Source organism: Anomaloglossus baeobatrachus, chromosome 3 (assembly GCF_048569485.1).
Source record: "Anomaloglossus baeobatrachus isolate aAnoBae1 chromosome 3, aAnoBae1.hap1, whole genome shotgun sequence".
Taxonomy (NCBI): domain Eukaryota; kingdom Metazoa; phylum Chordata; class Amphibia; order Anura; family Aromobatidae; genus Anomaloglossus; species Anomaloglossus baeobatrachus.
This window is the reverse complement of record NC_134355.1, coordinates 465256008-465282705: the sequence shown is the minus strand read 5'-3', so window position 1 is coordinate 465282705 and position 26698 is coordinate 465256008. Positions and strand designations below refer to the sequence as shown.

The following is a 26698-nucleotide window of genomic DNA, read 5'->3' as shown; positions in this document are numbered from 1 at the left end:
GCTCTACCCCCAAAAATGCTCTCTTTATGGCTGACTGTATTTAGGCAGAGTGCCCAACTGTCCAATCATTGATTTCCATTATACTTGTTACTCAAGCCCAAAAGTTCGGCTCCCCATTGACTTAAATTGGGTTCAAGGTACAGGAACACGTTCAGATCATGTCTGCGTCTCTAAACCTTTAACTAAAGTGTGGGCGAATCCAAATATCCACGGATCCGCTCATCTCTACTCTCTACCCCTTTAATCACACGAAGTAGGGCCTAAATGTAACAACATACCAATACAGTTGAACACTGTGGCAAAGAAGGGCTCCCTGATCTATCACACGCTAGAATGTAGGCCTCAGGTCGCTTTAGGCCTGTAGCCTACAGAATGGCAGAGGCATTTGTGCTGCCCCCCTGCCAGCAGCCGCCGCTGCTCAGATCCGGACCTTCTAAGGGGGGGTGGCTCGAGGGTCTCGCAGACACGCCGATTAAAAGGGGGGACGTAGAAGTACAGGCTAGGCCGTATCAAGTTTGTGACGCCACCCACGGTGTGTGGTGAGGTGGGACACCACCGCTGCCGTTATAGGGTACCCGGGGAAGATGTAGTGGCAGCTGGATGTTAACCCCTCTGTGGGTAGGGATGGTTGCCCCGGGACCCAATGTCTTTGTGCAGGGTATAGCAACAGCTGGGGAATGTTTTGGTTACTCACAGTAAATGAACCATACGAGTCTTTGGTAAACCAAGGTGCTGGTGGCCGGCCGCCGCGGCCGGTTGCATTCACGTCCCCACCCGGTCTGGTGATCTCTGTCCTTTTCTTCTGCACTGACCTTGTGTATGGTGGACTGCCTGGTCTGGAACTCAGGAGTACGCTCCCGGCTGGGTGTGGCCTAAGGAGCCGTGCCCGAAGACGCTGGCCCGTGGGATCTATGGGCCCTGGCGGTGACCTCCTATCCCTGTCGGTGGGCTGTTGTCTTCTATGAGGGACTTTGGGTGGGACAGGACCTATAATCCTGGCCTCAATCGGTTAATTAACGAAGCCGCTGGTTTCCAGTCCTGGCTTCAGGATCCGAGTACCCCCTTTTGTGCTACGGTTTCCGGGTCGGTTTCCCGGGTCGGCACCGGCGGGCTACAACCCTGTCCCGGTCCACCTCAGATCTGCCAAGCCGTCTTTCCGTCTCCTGCTGACGGAGACCACCGTCTGCCACCTAGCCAAAGGCACCAGGGCTCCAACCCTGGCACCGTTCAACTTGAACCTCCTCTGCTGGAGCTACACCTAGCTCCAGCCTACAATCCTCTCAACTTGAACTACAAACTTAATCTGCTTGTTTTCCCACCTCGGTCTGTCTAGACCTCTGGGTGGGCGTGTCCAACTGCCTGGTCCCACCCACTGGCGTGTCTGTCTTTCTCTAAGGGGGTTGACTAGGGTTTCAGGTCGGCTGTGTGTTTCCTAAGTGAGGGAAGGGTGTTATGCGGGGGGCCTATCTGTGCCTACCTGGTTTTGCCAGGGCGTCACACATTCATAGGACGTCAGCATCCCAGGTGAAGTTATCGTGGCACTCCGCCCACACTGACATACACTCTGTGAAGAATCATTAGGCAAGTTGTATTTTAGAAGATTTTTTTTTTATTACTGATCAACAACTATGTTCTCAATCAACCCAAAAGACTTATAAATATCAAAGTATAATATTGTTGGAAGTTGGAGTGTTTTTTTTAGATTTGGCTATCTTAGGAGGTTATCTGTTTGTGCAGGTAACTATTACTGTGCAGAATTATTAGGCAACTTAATAAAAACCAAATATATTCCCATCTCACTTGTTTATTTTCACCAGGTAAACCAATATAACTGCACAAAATTTAGAAATAAACATTACTGACATGCAAAAACAAAACAATTAGTGACCAATATAGCCACCTTTCTTTATGAGGACACTCCACAGCCTACCATCCATAGATTGTCAGTTGCTTGATCTGTTTACGATCAACATTGTGTGCAGCATCCACCACAGCCTCCCAGACACTGTTCCGAGAGGTGTACTGTTTTCCCTCCCTCTAGATCTCACATTTTATGAGGGACCATAGGTTCTCTATGGGGTTCAGATCAGGTGAACAAGGGGGCCATGTCATTATTTTTTCATCTTTTAGACCTTTACTGGCCAGCCACGCTCTGGAGTAGTTAGATACATGTGATGGAACATTGTACTGCATGAAAATCATGTTTTTCTTGAACGATACCGACTTCTTCCTGTACCACTGCATGAAGAAGTTGTCTTCCAGAAACTGGCAGTAGGTCTGGGAGTTGAGCTTCACTCCATCCTCAACCCGAAAAGGTCCCACAAGTTCATCTTTGATGAAACCAGCCCATACCAGTACCCCACCTTCACCTTGCTGGCGTCTGAGTCGGAGTGGAGCTCTCTGCCCTTTACTGATCCAGCCTCTGGCCCATCAAGAGTCACTCTCATTTCATCAGTCCATAAAGCCTTTGAAAAATCAGTCTTAAGATATTTCTTGGCCCAGTCTTGATGTTTTATCTTATGTTTCTTGTTCAAAGGTGGTCGTTTTTCAACCTTCCTTACCTTGGCCATGTCCCTGAGTATGGCACACCTTGTGCTTTTTGATACTCCAACGTTGCAACTCTGAAATATAGCCAAACTGGTGGCAAATGGCAAATTGGCAGCTTCACGCTTCATTTTCCTTAATTCATGGGCAGTTATTCTGCGCCTTTTTTTGCAAAACACGCTTCTTGCGACCCTGTTGGCTATTTGCCATGAAACACTAATTCATGGCAAATAATTGTTCGGTGATCACGCTTGAAAAGTTTGGCAATTTCAAGACTGCTGCATCCCTCTGCAAGACATCTCACAATTTTGGACTTTTCAGAGCTCGCCAAATCTCTCTTCTGGCCCATTTTGCCAAAGGAAAGGAAGTTGCCTAATAATTAAGCACACCTTATATAGGATTGTGATGTTATTACACCATACCCCTCCTCATTACAGAGATGCACATCACCTGATTTACTTAATTGGTAGTTAGCTCTAAAGCCTATACAGCTTGGAGTAGGACAACATGTATAAAATTACCATGTGATCAAAATACTCATTTGCCTAATAATTCTGCACACAGTGTACTGACTGTCCCAGCAGGCTCGCCATGGCTAAGTTAGTACATAATTATTTATTTTTATATTTTATAAAGTATTACATATAGGGCGATCTGGGGCCATTTTACTATGTGTAAGGGGGCTATGGAAGCCATCTTACAGTGTATGGGGAAGCTATGAGACCATCTTACTCTTTATTCAGGGTTGTGGGGACATCATACTATATATAGAGGTCATTATACTGTATATAAAATGGTGTCGGAGTCAGCGCATGCGCATACTGCCAACTCCTGTGCCATTTTATTGAAGACGCGGTCTCTGTGAATATCACCAGTCACCGGTTTGTTTCAGATATTTGTAGACACAGTGTCTTCAATAAAATATTGCAGGAGTTGGCAGTATGCACACACACACACACTGAATCTGGCACCATTTTATTGAAGAATTCAAGTACAACGTGAACATTACACTGCACACATGCCAGTCATAGGGATGATCGCGGTGGCCGCAGTGCACAGTTTAACTAAAGGGGAGAAAAGCAACCAGGGGAGAAATAGCTAAAAAAAAAAAAAAAGACCCCACCCATAAAGTCCTGCCCCGATGTTAAATCATCGACACCCGGGCGTAGAATGGGCTCAATAGCTAGTCATACTATATAGAAAGGAGATGTGGGGGCATCATACTCTTTAACGGGAGCTATGGTGGCCATCATATTGTAGTTGGGAGGCTGTCAGGGAACATAATGCTGTATATAGGGGGTTGTGGGGGCATCATACTGTGTCAAGGGCTATAGGGGCATTAAATTGTATGGGGGGATTCTGGGGCATCATGGTATAATATAAAATGTTACATGGGCACTGAGGAAGCATTATTAATTATTGGGGTACTATTACTGTCAAAGGAGTAGACATGGGACATTATTACTTCGGGGGGGGCAAAATGTGTGCAGTTTCTGGAGCACAGAAAGAGACATAATATTTTCAAGGGTGCAAATTTACCATTTACCATTAAGAGGTCACAAATCGGGCATTTGACTATGTAAAGGCCACAGTGGTTGGAATTATTATGTGGAGAACTAAGAAGAGCACAATCACCATGCCACAAAGCAAATCCAGAAATAGAGGCAAATATGGCAGCAGGAGGCACAACATTGTAGAATCAGCAAGATAGGGAGTTTGTGCAGGTCGGGAATAGACAGGGACAATTCTTATGAAAAGGCAAATGTGTCTTTCTTGTAAATTCTACAGATGAGTCGTGTTTAGAGTAATCATGTTGGTCTAGGCCAGATGGAAAACAAGGGAAAGTGAACAACTCCATAAGAAAGAATGTCAAATGCAAAATCAAATAATATAACTGTACTGTAATCTCTTAATATTCTCTGCAAAATTAGCATCTACTATTATATGGTCACCGTATGGTGGTAATATCAGTCATGGTTCTTTATATAGTAATATTTTTTTCTCTAACAGCATGGTCATCTATTGAGGTTCCCCTTTTACCAATATGATTGGGCTGTGCCACCATAGTTAAAAACATTGTTACCTAGTTTAGGTTCCAACTCAAATGTTTCATAGTTTCATAGTTTTATAGTTTTTAAGGTTGAAGGGAGACTCTAAGTCCATCTAGTTCAACCCGTAGCCTAACATGTTGATCCAGAGGAAGGCAAAAAAAACCCAATGTGTCAAATAAGCTCCAATGGGGAAAAAAATTCCTTCCTGACTCTACATACGGCAATCAGACTAGTTCCCTGGATCAACACCCTGTCATAAAATCCAATATACATAACTGGTAATATTATATTTTTCAATTAATGCGATCAGGCTCTGCTTAAATTTTACTTGTGAATCCCTCAATACAACATCATACGGCAGAGAGCTCCATAGTCTCACTGCTCGTACAGTAAAGAGTCCTCATCTGTGATTATGATTAAACATTCTTTCCTCAAGACGTAGCGGATGCCCCCGTGTTCCAGTCGCAGGCCTAGGTGTAAAGAGATCTTTGGAAAGGTCTCTGTACTGTCCCCTCATATATTTATACATTGTGATTAGATCCCCCTAAGCCTTTGTTTTTCCTAACTAACTAACCCCAAGTTTAATAACCTGTCTTGGTATTGCAGCCCACCCATTCCTCTAATAATCTTTGTCGCTCTTCTATCTACCTGTAAGATTATGCTATTTATAACCTTCTATACTTTTGCTAACAAGAAATGCATCCATTCCTCTCTTAAATTCATTCAGTGAGTTGGCCATCACCACTTCCTCAGGAAGAGAGTTCCAGAGCCTCACTGCTCTTACCGTGAAGAACCCTCTTCTATGCTGATGTAGGAATTTTCTTTCCTCCAATCGAAAATAATGCCCCCTTGTTCTTGTCATAGTCCTTGGTACAAACAGATCATGGGAGAGATCTCTATATGGCCCTCTGATATATTTGTACATATTTATTAGGTCTCCCCTAAGTCTTCTCTTTTCTAGAGTAAATAGACCTAATTTTGATAACCTTTCCGTGTATTGTAATGCACCCATTCCATTTATTATTTTAGTAGCCCGCCTCTGAACCCTTTCAAGTTCAGTAATGTCTTTCTTCAGCACCGGCGCCCAAAATTGCACACAATACTCCAAGTGTGGTCTGACTAGTGATTTGTACAGAGGGAGAATGATGTTTTCATCTCGTGCCCCCAGACCTCTTCTAATGCATCCCATCACCCTATTTGCTTTGGTGGCTGCTGCCTGACACTGGGCACTCCAATTTAGATTCTTATTCACTAAGATGCCTAAGTCTTTTTCCATGTCTGATTTCCCCAGCAGTTTCCCATTTAGTAAGTAATCGTAGCATCTGTTTCTCCTTCCCATGTGCATAACCTTACACTTATCTGTGTTAAACCTCATTTGCCATTTTTCAGCCCAATTCTCCAATTTACTCAAGTCCATCTGTAGTTGCAAACTGTCCTCCTTTGTGTTAACTACCTTACATAGTTTTGTATCATCTGCAAATACTGATATTTTACTCTGTAAACCATCCACCAGATCATTAATAAATATATTAAATAGTAGGGGGCCCAATACAGACCCCTGTGGCACCCCACTAGTAACCCTGGCCCAATCTGAGTATGCACCATTAATAACCACTCTTTGTTTTCTACCACTAAGCCAGCTACCTACCCATCTACACACATTTTCCCCGAGCCCAAGCTTTCTCATTTTACTTAGCAGTCTTTTATGTGGGACAGTGTCAAATGCTTTACCGAAGTCGAGATAAATGACATCCAATGATTCTCCTCGGTCCATGTGAGAGCTTACATCCTCATAGAAGCTGATCAGGTTAGTTTGACAGGAGCGATCCTTCATAAATCCATGTTGATATGGAGTTAAACAGTTATTAACATTGAGACATTCCATAATAGTATCCCTTAAAAACCCTTCAAACATTTTACCCACAACAGATGTTAAGCTTACCGGCCTATAGTTTCCAGGTTCCCTTTTGCACCCTTTTTTGAATATTGGTACCACATTTGCTAGCCGCCAATCCAGTGGAACAGACCCAGTTTCTATAGAGTCTTTAAATAAAAGGAATAGAGGCCTGTCTATCACATTACTTAACTCCCTTAATACCCGAGGGTGAATGCCATCAGGGCCTGGTGATTTGTCAATTTTAATGTTACTAAGTCGGTTCTGCACTTCTTCCTGGGTTAGGCAGGTCATACTTAATGGGGCATTTACATGATCACTCTGCATTTCCCCTGGCATATGCTTTTCCTGTGTGAACACAGTTGAGAAAAAAGTATTTAAAACATTTGCTTTTCCCACATCGCTTTCTATGATTTTACCCTCATTATTCTTTAAAGGGCCAACACCATCAATTTTAATCTGTTTTCTGTTTATATAATTAAAGAATAGTTTGGGATTTGTTTTGCTTTCCTTAGCAATGAGTCTCTCAGTTTCTACTTTTGCTAAATATATTTGTTTTTTACACATTTTATTTTTTTCTCTATATATTTTTAATGCTTCCTCGCTGCCTTCTTGTTTTAGCTTTTTAAATGCCTTTTTCTTATTATTCATTGCCCCTTTTACATCCTTATTAAGCCACATTGGTTTTCTCCTGTTCCTAGCCCTTTTATTTCTGTATGGTATGGCTAGCTCGCAGTGGGTGTTTAATACCGATTTAAAAATTTCCCACTTATTTTCTGTGCTCCCATTTTTGAGGACATTGTCCCAATCAATTTGGCGAAGGTCTTCTCTAAGTTGATCAAACTTTGCTTTCCTGAAATTCAGCGTTTTTGTAACCCCCCTCCAAGGCACCTTACTAAAGGACAAGTGGAATTGTATTATATTGTGGTCACTATTCCCTAGGTGCCCATCCACTCGTATTTTGGGCTCAAAGAATGGAGATGTTTATATTGAAGCTCATGTTGAAAGTTTGGGGCCAAAAGTCACTTATGTCTTTGACAAGCTTAGTACTCAGAAAGTCTCGTCTTTTGTGTCTTGGTCTCTGCTGCAATACTGCCTCCACCTGGCAAGTTAACGCTGCTCATTCATCACCCACCTCTAGTTAGCCTTTTTTTCCTTCTAGAAATGGTATGCCACATTATTTTCACACTTCTTTTTATTATTTCAGTGTAAATTAAGAATAAAATACACACATTTAATGCATATATTGTTAGATGGAAAACAAAAATCTACATTTTACTTCGGTGTAAACAAACATACATAATAGACCTCACTATATATGGTTACAGATCAGACTTTCTCTTTTGTTTTTGTTTTTTTTTCCCTTCAATTTATAAAATGAATGAAAACTGATAAAAAATATATATATTACGGAAACTGGTCCTTCATTCACTTGCGCCTATCATTAGATACCCTTGCTATGTTTTTGCGTAGCCTTTTTTATGCATTTTGATGACATTTTTGCAGTTTATTTCTATTTTAAAGATGCCACAGCCAGAAGTTAAATTACCTTGAAGGTGTTGTCCAATGAAAACATATTTCAGATAGGTGTTAGCTTGCTGATTGATGGGGATCCGACAGCTGATCAGCAAAACAGGGAATTTTTATCCCTGACAGCGAATTTTTTCCCGATTACAAAATCGAGTGGAAGATCAAATGTCCACTCATTCACTCATTTTCCATGAGGTTGCCGAAAAACAAAAGCACAGTGCCCTGCAGCCCTATAGGGACTGGATGGAGTTTAGGTCGCACCACCGCTCCATTCTAATGGGATAAAAGAGATCCATTCTGCCATTTGGTTCATGTCCCAACAATTAAAGGGAACCTGTCACCAGATTTGGGGCCTATAAGCTGCGGCCACCTCCAGTGGGCTCTTATATACAACATTCTAACATGCTGTATGTAAGAGCACAGGCAGCTGTGTAGAATGTAAAAATCACTTTTTAATACTCACCTAAACGTTCGCTGCTGTGGAGTTGGGTCATATGGGCGTCTCCGTTCTCCGATGCCGTCTCCTCCTCTTTCGGCCATCTTTGTTGTCCTTTTTCTGAAGCCAGGGTGCATGACGCGTCCTACATCATCCACACTCACCGGCATTGGGGTCCCGCGCAGATCAAAGTATTTTAGTGCGCCTGCGCGGGACCGGCGAGTGTGTATGACGTAGGACACATCATGCACACAGGCTTCAGAAGGAGGATGAAGATGGCCGAACGAGGAGGAACCGGAGAACGGAAACGCCCATATGGCCCAACTCCACAGCAGCAGCCTGGGCTCTTTTATACACCATTCTAACATGCTGTATATAAGATCCCAGTGGTGGTGGCCGCAGGTTATAGGCCCCAAATTTGCTGACAGGTTGCTTTTAAGCCCACACTGTTAACTTCCCTATCAGTATGTTTTTGTAGTGTTGGAGGAAACCGGAGAACCTGGAAGACACTCACGCAAATAAGAGAAGAACATAAACTCCTTGAAGAGGTTTTCATTGGTGGGATTTCAACCCAGGACCCCAACACTGCAAAGCACAGTGCGAACCACTAAGTCACATGTTATCTAGAACAATGTATTGTATGCTGTCTATACGGTTAAAAAAAAAAAAAAAAAAAAAAAAAAAGGGGTCTAAACAGACCAGATAATGTGTATTGTGGTTAAATCAGCTATCAGAGAACTAATCATGTCCAAAAGGTGTTGGAGAGACAGATGGGGGCAGTTGTAGTCTTTGTTGAGGCTTGGCTGCTGCGCAGCCCAGTGTTAACTATTTGCGCCCCGATCGCCTCTCCAATGCAATAAATTGTTAACAGTTCATTCTCATTTTAGTACAAAGACACGGGCTCATTCACAGTTCTCATTAACACAATAACTTTACTAGTAGTTTCCAAAAGCATAACTTGATCTCGCATGAGGGAGTTTCCGTTAGCAACAGTCAGTAGATATATTTTGCTTCCAAAGGCAACAATCACAATGTTCAATTTATCGGCCGACTGCTTCCTGGTACTCGGGCTTCCATAAGAGCCTCTAAGCCCCTCATCCTCTCTTTTGACGTCATAGCGAACGTCAGATTGAAAAAGTCCTTCAAGACTCCCTCGTCTCATCCACAAGGATTTAGTATGAAAATAGTGAAGGGGCCTTTCATGACAGCACTCCTCTTCCCTGATCTTCGGTACTTGCTCTCATTAGGGCCAACTTACCTTCTAAATTCTGAGGGGATTCTTTGGGTATCTTCCAAGGGAAAACAGATGCCAGCCAGGAATGCACGAACTAAAGGTCGCTTTACATGCAACGACATCGCTAACGAGATATCGTTGGGGTCATGGAATTCGTGACGCACATCCAGCCTCGTTAGCAACGTCATTGCGTGTGACGCGTACGACTGTCCGTTAACGATCATAAATACTCACCATATCGTTGATCACTGACATGTCATTCATTTCCATAATATCGTTGCTCGTTCAGGATGCAGGTTGTTCGTCGTTCCTGAGGCAGCACAAATCGCTACATGTGACACCCCAGGAACGACGAACAACAACGTACCTGCGTCCTCTGGCAACGAGACGGGAATGACGATCCAGCGCCTGCTCTCCGCCCCTTCGCTGCTATTGGTGTCCTGCATGGTGACGTCGCTGAGACGCCGAACGAACCGCCCCCTTAAAGAAGAGGTTGTTCGGCGGTCACAGCGATGTCGTTTGTAAGGTAAGTTTAGTGTGACGCGTCCTAGTGATATTGTGCGATTTGACAGTGACGCACAAACGACGGGGGCGGGTGCTTTCACGAGCATCATCGCTAGCGGTGTCGCTACGTGTAAAGCAGCCTTTAATCCTCTCTCCTGAGAGCCCCATTGCCTGAAGGAAATTAACAGCATTCCTCTCAGCAGCCTCAGAGCCTCAGGCTTTCAGTCATCATGGCACATTCATCGTTCTGTGCATAGTGAGTGGTAGCTCTAACCACACCCTCGGTGTTGACTGACAGCTAACTCAGCATTGCATCAGTACAGACCCGGTTGTCAGTCAGTGCTGGGGCGTGGTTACAGCTGCCACCAACAATGTACAGAGCAGAGACTGAAAGACCTTCATTCAAAAATATATGTTGTATCCATTTGATTCACGTATACAACATATATCCATTATAATCTAAGGTGTTATTTGCAGGTCTGTGTTTTTTCACAAGCTGTGTATCCATGTAAAACACAAGAAGACATGTCTGTTTTTTTCTGGTATCACAAAGAAAAAAGTCCAATAGAAGGTTATGGGTCCATGTAAGACATGTACAGCACATGGATAGCATCAGAGTGCTATACGTGTGCTGTCTGCATTTAACATTGAAAAGTATAGAAGCTTTGTCATTCATTCATTTATCCATCCATGAAAAACACTGATGACAATGATGGTAAAAACGGACACACAGCCCGTACACTCAACCAAAACACTGATGACATACGCACCATTTTTTCTTCTATGTGATTAAACATAGACATGTGAATGAGACCTAAGCTTGAGGAAGAAAGGAAGACGGATGTGTTTTTTTTTATTTACTGCATTTTTTTGGGTGTTAGAATATTCCCTAATGTGCGCAGATACAGTGCCTTGCGAAAATATTCGGCCCCCTTGAATTTTTTCAACCTTTTCCCACATTTCAGGCTTCAAACATAAAGATAAAAATTTTAATGTTATGGTGAAGAATCAACAAGTGGGACACAATTGTGAAGTTGAACGAAATTTATTGTTTATTTTAAACATTTTTAAAAAATAAAAAACTGAAAATTGCGGCGTGCGATATTATTCGTCCACTTTGTTATTACTTTGTAGCGCCACCTTTTGCTGCGATTATAGCTGCAAGTCGCTTGGGGTATGTCTCTATCAGTTTTGCACATCAAGAGACTGAAATTCTTGCCCATTCTTCCTTTGCAAACAGCTCGAGCTGAGTGAGGTTGGATGGAGAGCGTTTGTGAACAGCAGTTTTCAGCTCTTTCCACAGATTCTCGATTGGATTCACGTCTGGACTTTGACTTGGCCATTCTAACACTTGGATACGTTTATTTGTGAACCATTCCATTGTAGTTTTTGCTTTATGTTTTGGATCATTGTCTTGTTGAAAGACAAATCTCCGTCCCAGTCTCAGGTCTTTTGCAGACTCCATCAGGTTTTCTTCAAGAATGATCCTGTACTTGGCTCCATCCATCTTCCCATCAATTTTAACCATCTTCCCTGTCCCTGCTGAAGAAAAGCAGGCTAAACCATGATGCTGCCACCACCATGTTTGACAATGGGGATGGTGTGTTCAGGGTGATGAGCTGTGTTGCTATTACGCCAAACATATTGTTTGGCATTGTTTCCAAAACGTTCAATTTTGGTTTCATCTGACCAGAGCACCTTCTTCCACATGTTTGGTGTGTCTCCCAGGTGGCTTGTGGCAAACTATAAACGACACTTTTTATGGACATCTTTGAGAAATAGTTTTCTCCTTGACACTGTTCTAATAAGGTCAGATTTGTGCAGTGTACAACTGGATTGTTGTCCTATGGACAGACTCTCCCACATCAGCTGTAGATCTCTGCAGTTCATCCAAGAGTGATCATGGGCCTCTTGGCTGCATCTCTGATCAGTCTTCTCCTTGTTTGAGATGAAAGTTTTGAGGGACGGCCGGGTAGATTTGCAGCGGTATGATACTCCTTCCATTTCATTATGATCGCTTACACAGTGCTCCTTGGGATGTTTAAAGTTTTGGAAATCTTTTTGTAACCTAATCCGGCTTTAAACGTCTCCACAACAGTATCCCGGACCTGCCTGTTGTGTTCCTTGGTCTTCATGATGCTATCTGCGCTTTAAACAGAACACTGAGACTATCACAGAGCAGGTGCATTTATACAGAGACTTGATTACACACATGTGGATTATATTTATCATCATCCGTCATTTAGGACAACATTGGATGATTCAGAGATCCTCAATGATCTTCTGGAGTGCGTTTGCTGCACTGAAAGTAAAGGGTCCGAATAATATTGCACGCCACACTTTTCAGTTATTTATTTTTAAAAAAAGGTTTAAAATAAACAATAAATTCCGTTCAGCTTCACAATTGTGTCCCATTTGTTGATTTTTCACCATTAAGTTAAAATTGTTTATCTTTATGTTTGAAGCCTGAAATGTGGGTAAAGGTTGACAAATAAGCTATTTAACAACCACCAACCAGCAGACATGTTTATGGTTATTTAACGCTCAGCATCACGCAACCACTCAGTGTAAGGGGTGCTTCACACATAGCGAGATCGCTACCGAAATCGCTGCTACGTCACGGTTTTGGTGACGCAACAGTGACCTCATTAGCGATCTCGCTGTGTGTGACACTGAGCAGCGATCTGGCCCCTACTGTGAGATCGCTGCTCGTTACACACAGCCCTGGTTCGTTTTCTTCAAAGGCGCTCTCCCGCTGTGACGCACAGATCGCTGTGTGTGACAGCGAGAGAGCGACGAAATGAAGCGAGCAGGGAGCAGGAGCCGGCATCTGGCAGCTGCGGTAAGCTGTAACCAAGATAAACATCGGGTAACCAAGGGAAGCCCTTTCCCTGGTTACCCGATATTTACCTTCTTTACCAGCCTCCGCCTCTCTCGCTGCCAGTGCCGGCCCCTGCTCTCTGCACATGTAGCTGCAGTACACATCAGGTAATTAACCCGATGTGTACTGTAGCTAGGAGAGCAAGGAGCCAGCACTAAGCAGTGTGCGCGGCTCCCTGCTCTCTGCACATGTAGCTGCAGTACACATCGGGTTAATTAACCCGATGTGTACTGTAGCTAGGAGAGCAAGGAGCCAGTGCTAAGCAGTGTGCGCGGCTCCCTGCTCTCTGCACATGTAGCGATGTTATGATCGATATGACTTACAAGGTCGCTGGTACGTCACAGAAAATGGTGACGTAACAGCGACGTCGTTGTCGCTGTCACTATGTGTGAACCCAGCCTTACTGTAGCCTACAAATTCATAAAAATGGAAAGAAGAATTTAGAAAATCATGCAAACACTGTTTGTCAGTCATCAACAGTGTAATGCCCCCCAGGTACTGTGCCAGGACAGGCCTTTAGGGGCTTTTTAGAAAGCTCCTCATCATTTTATAGCTGAAAGCATTTTTGCCAACGGGCACATTGAGGCAGAAAAACATCTTAATGCACTATGCAGCAGAGGTCAGTAACTAATGTATTTAACTGTTAATTAGTAAATGAAAGGCAAGAATAAGTTCCCACATCACCTAAAATAATTAGAGTAACTTTTTTTTTTTTTTTTTAAATTCACTCTTTGAACTGATTTTATATTATGTCAGCATTATCCAGGGTCTGAATTACTCTTGTTCTTTGTTCTGCGTGATGATGTTATCACATAGGACTGTATCAGACAGCATTAGGTGACCATGTGAACTGGTAACTGGGGAGATACAGGTAGGGTAAGATTATTTGTAAGTTCTTTATATGGAATTTTTACAATTTGGGATTTAGTAAATACATGCAATTCCCATCACAGGACTGGACAATTCTGTGGCATGTTTCCTTACAACTAATCATTAAATGAAGTTTCTGTCACTAAGCAATTAGTGCAGATCAGTGTTTCAGAAACTCCAGTGCTCATGGCTTCCAACAGATCATGTCTGCAGGATTTCCTTAGTATTGCACAAGTGAGAGAACCTCTGGAAATTTCTGATGCCTTGATAATAATTCCCTCACCTGTGTAATACTAAGGAAATCCTGAGGTCATGATCTGTTTGGGGTAGTGAGGAATGGAGTTTTGGAAACACAGGTGTAAATGGTTACTCTTTGGCATAGGGTGCCACAGTCATCAAGGTGATAGCTGTAACAGCTGTATATAAGATCGTATGTACATGTAGACTAACACGGTCACAGCAGTACCTATCATTGTGGTAAATCCTACGTCTGTAAAACCACACACTATAGCTTGATTTGAAGCAAACAGCATAAACTTAGACCAAAGCCCTGAAAGAAAGGTCTACACTGTAACTTTTATGTCAAATAAATGACTTCAATATGGATTGTCCAGGACTAATATACGATCTGATCATAGGGTGGGCCATTAACATTAGATGGGTGGGTATCCGCAAAACTAACCATGTAACCTGCTCCAATGCTTGCCAGATGTAAACAATGTTAGGAGCTATAATAGTACGGCCGCTGCCAGATACTTCACCTTACCTATTCAAGTGAAACGAACATAATATGCCGGACCCATGAGTGGACACTAAACAATGTATAGAGCTGTGATGTTCTAGTTCCAAACATTGTTTACAGATGATCCAGTATCAGATGCGCAACCATCTAATATAGATCACCTACCCTATGGATAGATCATCAATATGTGAGTCCCGGATTACCCTTTTAAGTGTTTAGTTGTTAAAGAGTACTGTATCCCTACCCATCCCTTGTAAACTGTGAGCCCTCGCGAGCAGGGTCCTCTCTGCTCCTGTACCAGTCTGTACCTTGTTTTGTTTATGATTATTGCACTTGTCCCTATTATGTATACCCCTTTCCACAAGTAAAGCGCCATGGAATAAATGGCATAATAATAATAATAATAATAATAATAATAATAATAATAATAATAATAGAAAAGTTCATGCTAGTTACATACACAATAATTTCTGAGATAAATAATTCACAATTTACATAGACAGAGACTACAGCATAACAAAATAAACAGCTTTATTCCTAGTTTATGTAATAACTATTTTTTGTTTCACTGACCAAAACATTCTTAAACAAGCACTCCCATCAACGTTTTTATCCTCTTAATATATTGCAATCATCATATTATATAGAACTGTGTACTTACAATTGCTCATGTTGCCCTTCTACCCAATTATTTCTTCTCTTTCCATTAGGTCTATGAAGTCAACCAATGACAGTGATTGACTAGTCTCAACTCTATCTATGTCTATGGTCATCCACAAGATTTTCAGATTAAATTTTCTCAGAAAAGCATGTAAGAAAAAAAAAAAACCTGGCTACAAATGTGCAGCCAGGCTCTGATTAATGCTGCCTGTGGTTGGGCAACATGAATCGAGTAACAGGTTCCCATTAATAGAGGTGATGTATCATTTCAGTTGAACAAACTGAATGCAGCACGTTGTATTAAATGGATGGAAACAGTTGAGAATTTGGACTTTAAAAGGTCCAGTAGAAAAGCATGGTCTCTTTTAAGAAAACTAGAAGGAAATCGTAAAGTAAAGCACAAAACGAATTCTATAAACTTCAAATCAAATTGCAGCACATATTGTGAACATATCAAGAAGCCCAAAAGACCGAGCTCACACCATAGAAGTTAAAAGTAAGTTTAAGCTACTAAAATCATCAGTGGTGCCATCTGAAAAATACTCACGTACTTTTACAACCTGTGACATTGAAATTGCCCTTGCTGAAACTAAAATTAACAAAGCTCCCGTCTCTGATGGGATCCATCCTGAATTTCTCAAAAACTGTGGACCTTATGCAAAAAAATGGATGGCAAAGTTCTTCTCAAATATTATGGAGAATACTCAAGTCCCTAGTAAATTAAAACATGCCAAAATAATTGCATTGTTAAAACCTGGGAAGCCTGAAGATAATCCATCAAGCTATAGACCCATTGCCTTGTTGAGTTGCTTATATAAGCTCTTAGAACGCTTAATATATAACAAGATCAGTCTAAAGATTTTCGACTCAATACCTATAGTGCAAGCCGGCTTCAGACCTGCTCGAAACTGTAGTGACCAAGTCTTAGCTTTGACAACTCTCATTGAAGCTGAATTCCTGAAGAACAAGAAAGTTTCAGTGGCGTTTATCGATCTCTCTGCTGCATATGATACTGTGTGGAGGGAAGGACTTTTATATAAATTTTTGAAGGTGATTCCATGTAAGAAAATGATGTACCTCTTGAACAATATGATTGCAAATCGAACTTTTCATCTTATTATGGGCGATTCAACCAGTTGTAAGAAATCTTTAAACGGACTGGCCCAGGGATCAGTGCTGGCACCTCTCCTGTTTGCCCTGTACCTAGCTGATATTCCTAAAACAGTGTCACGGAAATTTGGATATGCCGATGACTGGGCACTTGCTATGGTAAGCAAAACAATGGAGGAAGCAGAGGATGTTCTTACAAAAGATCTTAGTGTAATGGGAAAGTACTTCCGACAATGGAGATTAAAACCTAACCCATCAAAAACGGAAGTTTGTTGCTTTCATTTACACAATGCAAGTGCCAAGACTGAACTTAAAGTACAATTTGAAGGCCAATCTGTTAAACACAATTTCAATCCTAAGTACTTAGGTGTAACCCTTGATAGAAGTCTAACTTTTAAATCCCATCTGGATAAATTGGCACAGAAACTGAAAGCACGTAATAATATTATTCAGAAAGTTTGTGGATCCTCCTGGGGCTCGGCAACATCTGTTTTGAGAACATCTACTCTTGCCCTGGTGTACTCTGCTGCAGAATACTGTGCTCCAGCATGGTTAAATAGCTGTCATGTAAACTTAATTGACACTCAGCTGAACAACTCTTTGCGTATAATATCTGGTGCTATTAGACCTACACCTGTTCACTGGTTACCTGTGCTGAGTCATATCGCACCTGCAAATCTAAGAAGACAAAAGCTCCTACTTAAAGAATACACTAAAGTAGGGAATAATGAAAAACTTCCAATACACCAAAATATCAGAGATGTTACAATACAACGATTGAAATCAAGACACCCACTCATCCGAACTACAATCACCTTGCATGAACAAGACTTCAATTTAGAGGAGAAATGGTGAGAACTTTGGGTCAATGTAGTAGATGGTGATCCCCAAATGTTCCCTAATTTACAAAACCCTGCACCAGGCTTCAATCTACCAAGGAAAACATGGGTTACTCTAAATCGTATCAGAACAAACTTTGGCGTCTGTGCAGATTTTATGTATAAGTGGGGAAAATACGACTCTCCGACCTGTGACTGTGGAGCAGATCGTCAAACTATCCAGCACATTGTTGAGGAGTGCCCCCTGAGATCCTACCATGGTGACAAGAAGTATTTCTATATTGTAATTGATAACGCTATTGCATATATAGAAAATCTTGATATTCAAATTTGATTTTTATCCTTTTGATATTTTTCAATCACTGTCTATTGTCTGGTGTTTATTTTTATATGATGGTAAGATATACGTTCATACGATTAAATAAATTTCACATACACTAAATTTACAACTGTATAAAAATATTATTGGTATATATTTGTGATGTCTAAAGATGTTACTTGCTGGTCTCATGGAGACTTTTCAGAGATAAAAAAAAAAGTCACCAAATCATACATTAGCCATCAAGGGTCAAACAGAAAATGCACTAGCAGGATGCCGCAGGCCCCCTATGATAAAGTCGAAGAGCAACACAGGTGCAGAATATCGATAAGACAACCACTCACAGCCTACCATTTTGTGGAGGGAGTGGTTGCTGTAATACAAATGAGGTTTGCATAGGGCGCCAGTCACACAGGTACGTGCAATGCATGTATCTGGCTTACAGCCTATTGATGACGCCTACACTACACTGTTTCCCCAAAAATATGACTTAGTAGAATTTTTTGGGCTTTTGGGATTATGCTTAAAATATAAGCCCTACTCCAAAAATAAGCCCTAGTTGAAGTTGCATAAGGGAGTGTCCAACCAGCTAAAAAAGTTAAAGATTACAGCAGGACTCTTCATCAAAGAAAGAAGCCACCCTCAAAAGAAAGCAGACCCCCCCTGCCCCCGCACAAAAAAAAAATTGCACTCACCTGACCCCAAACAATTACTGTTGGCAAGTGCCGATGGTGGATGGGCTCTCATTCAGAGATCTGTGTCACTGTCAGGTTCCTCGCCACTCCAGCTGCATTGCACTGCAGCTCTCATAAACAAATCAGGCACCAGTATCACTCCGCGAGTGATACTGCTTCCAGTCACCAGGGGGAACCAGTCACTGTAGAACAGAGGGGGACCTGACAGCGACATAGATTTGTATGTGAGAGCCCTTTCATTTGCCAACTCTAATTGTTTGGGGTCTGATAAGTGCCATTTTTTTTTTAGTGGGTGTCTGCTTTTTTTGAAGGGTGTAAACTTAGTAGTACATAAGAAATAATACATTTAAGCAGGTAATTTTAACCATTGTAAGTACGGTATATGTACGTCCACCACCATAGGAGTGGTTCTGCACCATGAGAATAGCAGATCAGATAAGTAAATGTGCATCTGACCCAGTAATAGGATTAACACAAAATATTGATGTTCCGGAATGTGATGACATGATTATATTTGAATAAATGTTGATTTTTTTTTTGTTCAAGAATAAATGTGGATTGTTCTTCATGGGAAAATATAAGACAGCCTCTAAAAATAAGCCCTAGCAAATCTTTCAAAGCAAAAAATAATATAAAACCCTGTCTTATTTTCGGGGAAACATGGTATTAGATCATGCGGGCTGCCCAGCACTATATAAGTGCATCACACAGGACAGACACTCCAATGGGCCCTGGCTGCATCTTGCATAGAAATGAAATAATGTGCAATACAAAATGATAAATATTGTGAGGTATTGGTCCACATTTTGGCCAAAATATGCAAGCTTGTAACCCAACGTCAGGCTCCCCATACTTACAAGTATACAGAATAGGACATAAATTACACACATTTTTTCATTTCTATGCAGGAGGCAGCCAGGCATTTAATGACCAGAAGAAACTGTCCCCAAACAAAGTGCATCTTCAACAACTCTCTCAAAGGTGAAAAAAGTTCTGAAATTATTCTTGGTTTAATTTTTACTTGTTAAAAACCTTGTGTTTTACAGGGGTGTGTAGACTGTTTATATCCACTGTCTTACCAACCTTACAGTAGTGACTGAATAATACCACTATACTGAACATTAAAAGGAACCCATCACATACAAACCAACTATTTACCTGCAGATACAGGGGTAATTTGCAGGTGAATCACTTTTTAGTCATAAAACGTTGCTTTACTAGAACAGCGGCTACAGAGAGAAAATTAACTTTTATTCTCCCTGCAATTTTTCACATCCAGTCATTGGGATGGTGCAGGGGGCTATAACAGTCATCGCTCATTACACAGTGATCTTGACTGTAACCACTCTGCTACACGCTGACTGACCTGCTCCACAGCGTATGTGTGTGCAGAACGCACTGTCAATCAATAAGATAGGGAGTGATTACAGCTCAGCTCACTATGCAGTGAGCAGTGACTATTACAGCCCATTGCACTACCCCGATGACTGGAAGCGAGCGGCTGTAAGATGAACAAAACATTATCCCCCCTTCCAAAACAAAATACATTCCAGTAATTATGTCACATATTGTGTCCTTCCTCACAGAGTATATACAGTATATGCGCCACTTTGTGTCACCCGTACAATAGTAATGCTTATGATACGTTCTGTGGCCCCTGTACAACAATAAAATTCAACAGTACAAAAGTAATACACACAGTGATGTCACAGTACAGGAATAATAAAGAGTGATGTCACAGTACAGGAATAATAAAGAGTGATGTCACAGTACAGGGATAATAAACAGTGATGTCACACCACAGGGATAATGAACAGTGATGTCACACCAAAGGGATAATACGCACAGTGATGTCACAACACAGGGTTAATAAACCGTGATGTCATAGTACAGGTACCCCTGTAATAATCACAGTGATGTCACATTAGTTGGATAATACACACAGTGATGTCATAGTACAGGGAAAATAAACAGTGGTGGTACAGTACAGGGATAATAGATATTGATGTCACAGTATATGGATAATAAACAGTGATGTCACAGCACAGGGATAATAATCGTAGTGATGTCACAGTATATGAAAAATACTGACAGTGATGTCACAGTACAGGGATAATACACACAGTGGTGTCACAGTATATGGATAATACACACAGTGATGTCACAGTACAGGGATAATAAACAGTGATGTCACACCACAGGGATAATGAACAGTGATGTCACAGCACAGGGATAATAAACAGTGTTGTCACACCTCAGGGATAATACACACAATGATGTCACAACACAGGGTTAATAAACAGTGATGTCATAGTACAGGGGTAATAATCACAGTGATGTCACATTAGTTGGATAATACACACAGTGATGCCACAGCACAGGGGTAATAAACAGTGATGTCACAGTATATGGATAATAAACAGTGATGTCACAGTATATGGATAATAAATAGTGATGTCACAATACAGGGATAATACACACAGTAATGTCACAGTACAGGGATAATACACACAGTGGTGGCACAGTACAATCATGGCCAAAAGTTTTGAGAATGACACCAAAATTATATTTTCACATGATCTGTTGCCCTCTGGTTTTTAATTGTGTTTGTCTGATGTTTACATCACATACAGAAATATAATAGCAATCATATTATGAGTACCAAAAGGTTATATTGACAGTTAGAATGAGTTAATGCAGCAAGTCAATATTTGCAGTGTTGACCCTTCTTCTTCAGGACCTCTGCAATTCTCCCTGGCATGCTCTCAATCAACTTCTGGACCAAATCCTGACTGATAGCTGTCCATTCTTGCATAAGCAATGCTTGCATTTTGCCAGAATTTGTTGGTTTTTGTTTGCCCACCCATCTCTTGATGATTGCCCACAAGTTCTCAATGGGATTAAGATCTGGGGAGTTTCCAGGCCATGGACCCAAAATCTCTATGTTTTGTTCCATAAGCCATTTAGTGATCACCTTTGCTTTATGGCAAGGTGCTCCATCATGCTGGAAAAGGCATTGTTGGGCGCCAAACTGCTCTTGGACAGTTGGGAGAAGTTGCTCTTGGAGGACATTCTGGTACCATTCTTTATTCATGGCTGTGTTTTTAGGCAAGACTGTGAGTGAGCCGATTCCCTTGGCTGAGAAGCAACCCCACACATGAATCATTTCAGGATGCTTAACAGTTGGCGTGAGACAAGACTGGTGGTAGCGCTCACCTCTTCTTCTCCTAATAAGCTGTTTTCCAGATGTCCCAAACAATCGAAATGGGGATTCATCTGAGAAAATGACTTTACCCCAGTCCTCAGCAGTCCACTCCCTGTACCTTTTGCAGAATATCAGTCAGTCCCTGATGTTTTTTCTGGAGAGAAGTGGCTTCTTTGCTGCCCTCCTTGAAACCAGGCCTTGCTCAAGCAGTCTCCGCCTCACAGTGCGTGCAGAAGCACTTACACCAGCCTGCTGCCATTGCTGAGCAAGCTCGGCACTGCTGGTAGTCCGATCCCGCAGCTGAAACAGTTTTAAGATACGGTCCTGGCGTTTGCTGGTCCTTCTTGGGCGCCCTGGAGCCTTTTTGGCAACCATGGAAGCTCTCTCCTTGAAGTTCTTGATGATGCGATAGATTATTGACTGAGGTGCAATCTTTGTAGCTGCGATACTCTTCCCTGTTAGGCCATTTTTGTGCAGAGCAATGATGGCTGCACGTGTTTCTTTAGAGATAACCATGGTTAACTGAAGAGAAACAATGATACCAAGCACCAGCCTCCTTTTAAAGTGTCCAGTGGTGTCATTCTTACTTAATCATGACTGATTGATCGCCAGCCCTATCCTCATCAACACCCACACCTGTGTTAATGGAACAATCACTAAAACAATGTTAGCTGCTCCTTTTAAGGCAGGAATGCAATGATGTTGAAATGTGTTTTGGGGGTTAAAGTTCATTTTCTTAGCCAATATTGACTTTGCAAGTAATTGCTGTTAAGCTGATCACTCTTTATGACATTCTGGAGTATACGCAAATTGCCATTAGAAAAACTTAAGCAGTAGACTTTGTAAAAATTAATATTTGTAGCATTCTCAAAACTTTTGGCCATGACTGTACAGGGATAATACACACAGTGATGCCACAGTACATGGATAATACACACAGTAGTGTCACAGTACAGGGATAATACACACAGTGGTGTCACAGTACAGGGATAATACACACAGTAGTGTCACAGTACAGGGATAATACACACAGTAGTGTCACAGTACAGGGATAATACACACAGTGGTGTCACAGTACAGGGATAATACACACAGTAGTGTCACAGTACAGGGAAAATACACACAGTGGTGTCACAGTACAGGGATAATACACACAGTAGTGTCACAGTACAGGGATAATACACACAGTGGTGGCACAGTACAGGGATAATACACACAGTAGTGTCACAGTACAGGGATAATACACACAGTGGTGGCACAGTACAGGAATAATTTTAGGAAAAATATGTTTATGTCAACAACTTGATTTTATTCACAGCGGAATGATATTAAATTAAATACATGTGACCTTCCTGACTTCTCCTTTAAATATTTATTGCATCTTCAGTACCATGGGACAATAATAATCTTGAAGAATCCATATGTCAGCCCTGGACTTGAAGTGAAGAATCACAGATAGAGGCACTGATATCCATTCACATTTCCAGTAAGGCCATTGCTGCAGCACATTTATCACACATACTCCACTACTATACTTATACGATTATTGAGGTATACTGTAATCAGACACCTGACTCCTCACTACAAGCTGCTAAACTACACATATCCCTATATTACAAGATTGTATGTAATTAGATCCATTTATATACACTACAAATATCCCTTTAAAATAAGATCATGTTATATACACTACAGGTATCCAATATAATAAGTCTGTTATATTCAGTACATTGCACATATCCTATATAATTACACCAATAATTACACCATTATATACACTGCATATATCTTATATAAAATGTATACACACCACACATACCCTATAGAATAAAACTTATATGCACTAAACATTCCCTAAACAAAAAGAGATTGTTATATGCACCACACATATCCTATATAAGATCCCATTATATACACTACACATATCCTATATCCTCTATAAAAAAAAATCCTGATATATACCCTACACACATCCTATATAATAAGATACTGTTATATACACTACACATCCTCTCTAATAAGATCATGTCTCATATACTACACACATCCTTTATAATAAGATATTGTTACATACATTGACATATCCTCTATAATAAGATCCTGTTATATCCATTACACATATCCTACATAATAAGATCCTGTTACATACACTGCACATATCCTCTATAAGATATTGTTATATACACTGCACATATCCTCTATAAAAATACAGTTATATACACTACACCTATACCATATAAGATATTGTTATATACCCTACACACATTCTATATAATAAGATATTATATACCCTACACACATCCTATATTATAAGATATTGTTATATACACTACACATATCCTTTATAATAAGATCCTGTTACATACACTACTGATATCTCAATAATAAGATCCTGTTATATACACTACACATATCCTCTATAAGATCCTGTGATATACACTACACATATTTTCTATTGGATCCTGTAATATACACTACACATTTTATATAGGATCCTGTGATATACACTACACATTTTATATAGGATCCTGTGATATACACTACACATTTTATATAGGATCCTGTGATATACACTACACATTTTATATAGGATCCTGTTATATACACTACACATTTTCTATAGGATCCTGTTATATACACTACAGATATCGATATCCTCTATTAGAAGATCCTACACATATTCTCTATAAGATCCTGTTGTATACACTACACATATCCTCTATAGGACCCTGGTATATCCTCTCTCCTCTCCCTGGCAGACATGATGTAATCGCAGCTCTTACCGACATGGGTGATGACTGTGGAAAGCCTCTGTGTTAGCTCCTGATGTGACATCTCTTCTTGTTTCAGCCAGAAAAGCATTTCCCAGTGAATGATGCTCCGTGCCAGACTGCAATGTGCCGGTGTGCAGCGTACAAAGCCCGGCAGTGCCACTCCCAGCTCACCAGGCTGACAGCCACCTGTCACTAGGCAACGCACGCGGGCAGCAGTCAGGAGCGCCGGACACAATGGGCCGGTCTGGCCGGGAGCTAATACTGCTGCTGATGCTGCAATCCCCGGCCGCTGGCTGTGAGGCAGGACATGGCTGCCGGCTCACACCTGCCCAGGGCTGTGGGGAAGGAGATGCTAATGAGAGGAGAGCCCGGATGTTCGCAGCCTGAGGCCCGGCGTGTGCAGGTCCTATGCTCACAGCAGTGACGTGATCCGTCCATAGGAGAGGTCTGACAAGGTCACCTCGAGGGTTACTACATGACATCAAATACATCCAATGAAATGACATATCTATTACCTACTAGAACACATATGGCCAGCACCTAAAGCAAGTGTGAACAGGTGCAAGACAACGCAGAGGGGCCATGAATAATGAAACGGATCAATTATTCCATGTCCTGATTCCTAAAGTAGAACAGACAAATCAAATATCCAAACGGACATGCGAACAGAGACTACAAACTGCCACAAATGGACCCTCCGCTTCCACTTTCTTTGGTAATGAAACTGATCTGTTTTGGATATCAATTTCCTAATATAGAACAGACAAATGGAATTCCCAAATGCAGGTGTGAACATCACCTTAGCTAGAGGAGTAAGGCTACTTTCACACATCAGTTTTCTGCATTCAGGCACAATCCTTTTTTTTCCTGATCCAAAGGATCCGGCAAAAAAATGTAAAACCGTATCCACCGGATCCGGTTTTTAACGGATCCGTTATGCCGGATGCGTACAAAACCGGATCCGGTGGATACGGTTTGCATCCGTTTTTGCATCCGGTTTGTCCTTTTTTTTGAAGGATCAGCTTTTTTAATTAATTTGGTGCATGCGCAGTTTACAAAAACGGATCCGGTAGCCGCATCCATTTTTTACCGCATTGCGCCGGATCCGGCGTCCATAGGCTTTCATTGTAAAACACGCCGTATCGCGCCGGATCCGGCACGATGCGGTTTTTTTGCCGGACAAAAAAACGTTGCAAGACACGTTGCCTCCGGCCGCCGCTTTGATAAATTTTGCCGCATCTGGAAAAAACCGGATGCAACGCAAAGCCATCAGGTACAATCCGGTTACAATGCAAGTCTATGGGGATAAACCGGATGCGGTACTGGATCCGATTTACCCGTTTTTTTCCGGATTGTACCTGATGGCAAAAACCTGATGTGTGAAAGTAGCCTTACTGGAGTCCGATGGGCCCAGTCCGGTAATAATGTACCCCAGCGTGGGCCACTTACATTAATAATGTCCAACATCCTGTGCCTCTCCAAGTAAGAATGTTTCCATCATGTGCCCTTGTCAGTAATAATATCCTACATCCTGGGCCCCATCCTTGTATAATATCCACCATACTTGGCCCCTTCCAGTAATAATGTCCCCCATGCTGGTCCAATGTCCCCATCCTGGGAATCTTCCAGTAATAATGTCCTCATACTGTTCCCCTTCTTGGTATAATGTCACCCATCCTGGGCTCCTTCTAGGAACAATATACCTCATTCTCATGTAATGTCCCCTTCCAGTAAAATATATCCCCCATTCTGGGCTCTTTCCAGTAATAATGTCCCCATACTGTTCCCCTTCTTGGTATAATGTCACCCATCCTGGGCTCCTTCCAGGAACAATATACCTCATTCTCATGTAATGTCCCCTTCCAGTAAAATATATCCCCCATTCTGGGCTCTTTCCAGTAATAATGTCCCCATACTGTTCCCCTTCTTGGTATAATGTCACCCATCCTGGGCTCCTTCCAGGAACAATATACCTCATTCTCGTGTAATGTTCCCTTCCAGTAAGATATGTCCCCCATTCTGGGCTCTTTCCAGTAATAATGTCACTCAACCCGGACCCCTCTGGTATAATATCCCCCCTCTTGTACCCATCCTGTAATAATGTTCCCCATTCTGTTCCTGCTATGTGCATTACATGTAGTCACAGGAAAGCACCGCCTGTGACTGGCACGACCATGGCAGCTGCTGGTATCTGATTGGCCAGCAGTGTGTATGTTAGTACAGAGACCCAGCTAATTTGCACATAGCTACAGCTACAGATGCACATAAATCTGAAATAGTCACTAGCGTTGGCGGGCCAGCCTCCCGCATGGGCCTAGTCATGGTCGCACCCTCAGCGACTGCGATCGTTACGCCCCTGGCCTTAGCTCATGCAGGCCACATTTCAGGACAGTTTTACTTTTTTTCAAGC

The 26698-nt window shown here is 41.8% G+C and overlaps 1 protein-coding gene across 5 annotated transcripts in view; it reads right to left on the bottom strand.

Moving 5' to 3' along the window:
- MCF2L2 (MCF.2 cell line derived transforming sequence-like 2) overlaps window positions 1–24603 on the bottom strand; it is a 644468-nt gene extending 619865 nt beyond the window's left edge. For 4 of the 5 annotated variants that reach the window (XM_075340557.1, XM_075340558.1, XM_075340559.1 and 1 more), the window contains exon 1: window positions 24298–24469. In XM_075340557.1, the coding sequence (XP_075196672.1) occupies window positions 24298–24376 (79 nt within the window). In that variant the 5' untranslated portion in view covers window positions 24377–24469. Of the gene's footprint in view, window positions 1–24297 lie in introns of all 5 variants that reach the window. The other variant, XM_075340561.1, reaches the window with a different exon arrangement.
- Window positions 24604–26698: the final 2095 nt, after the last annotated feature.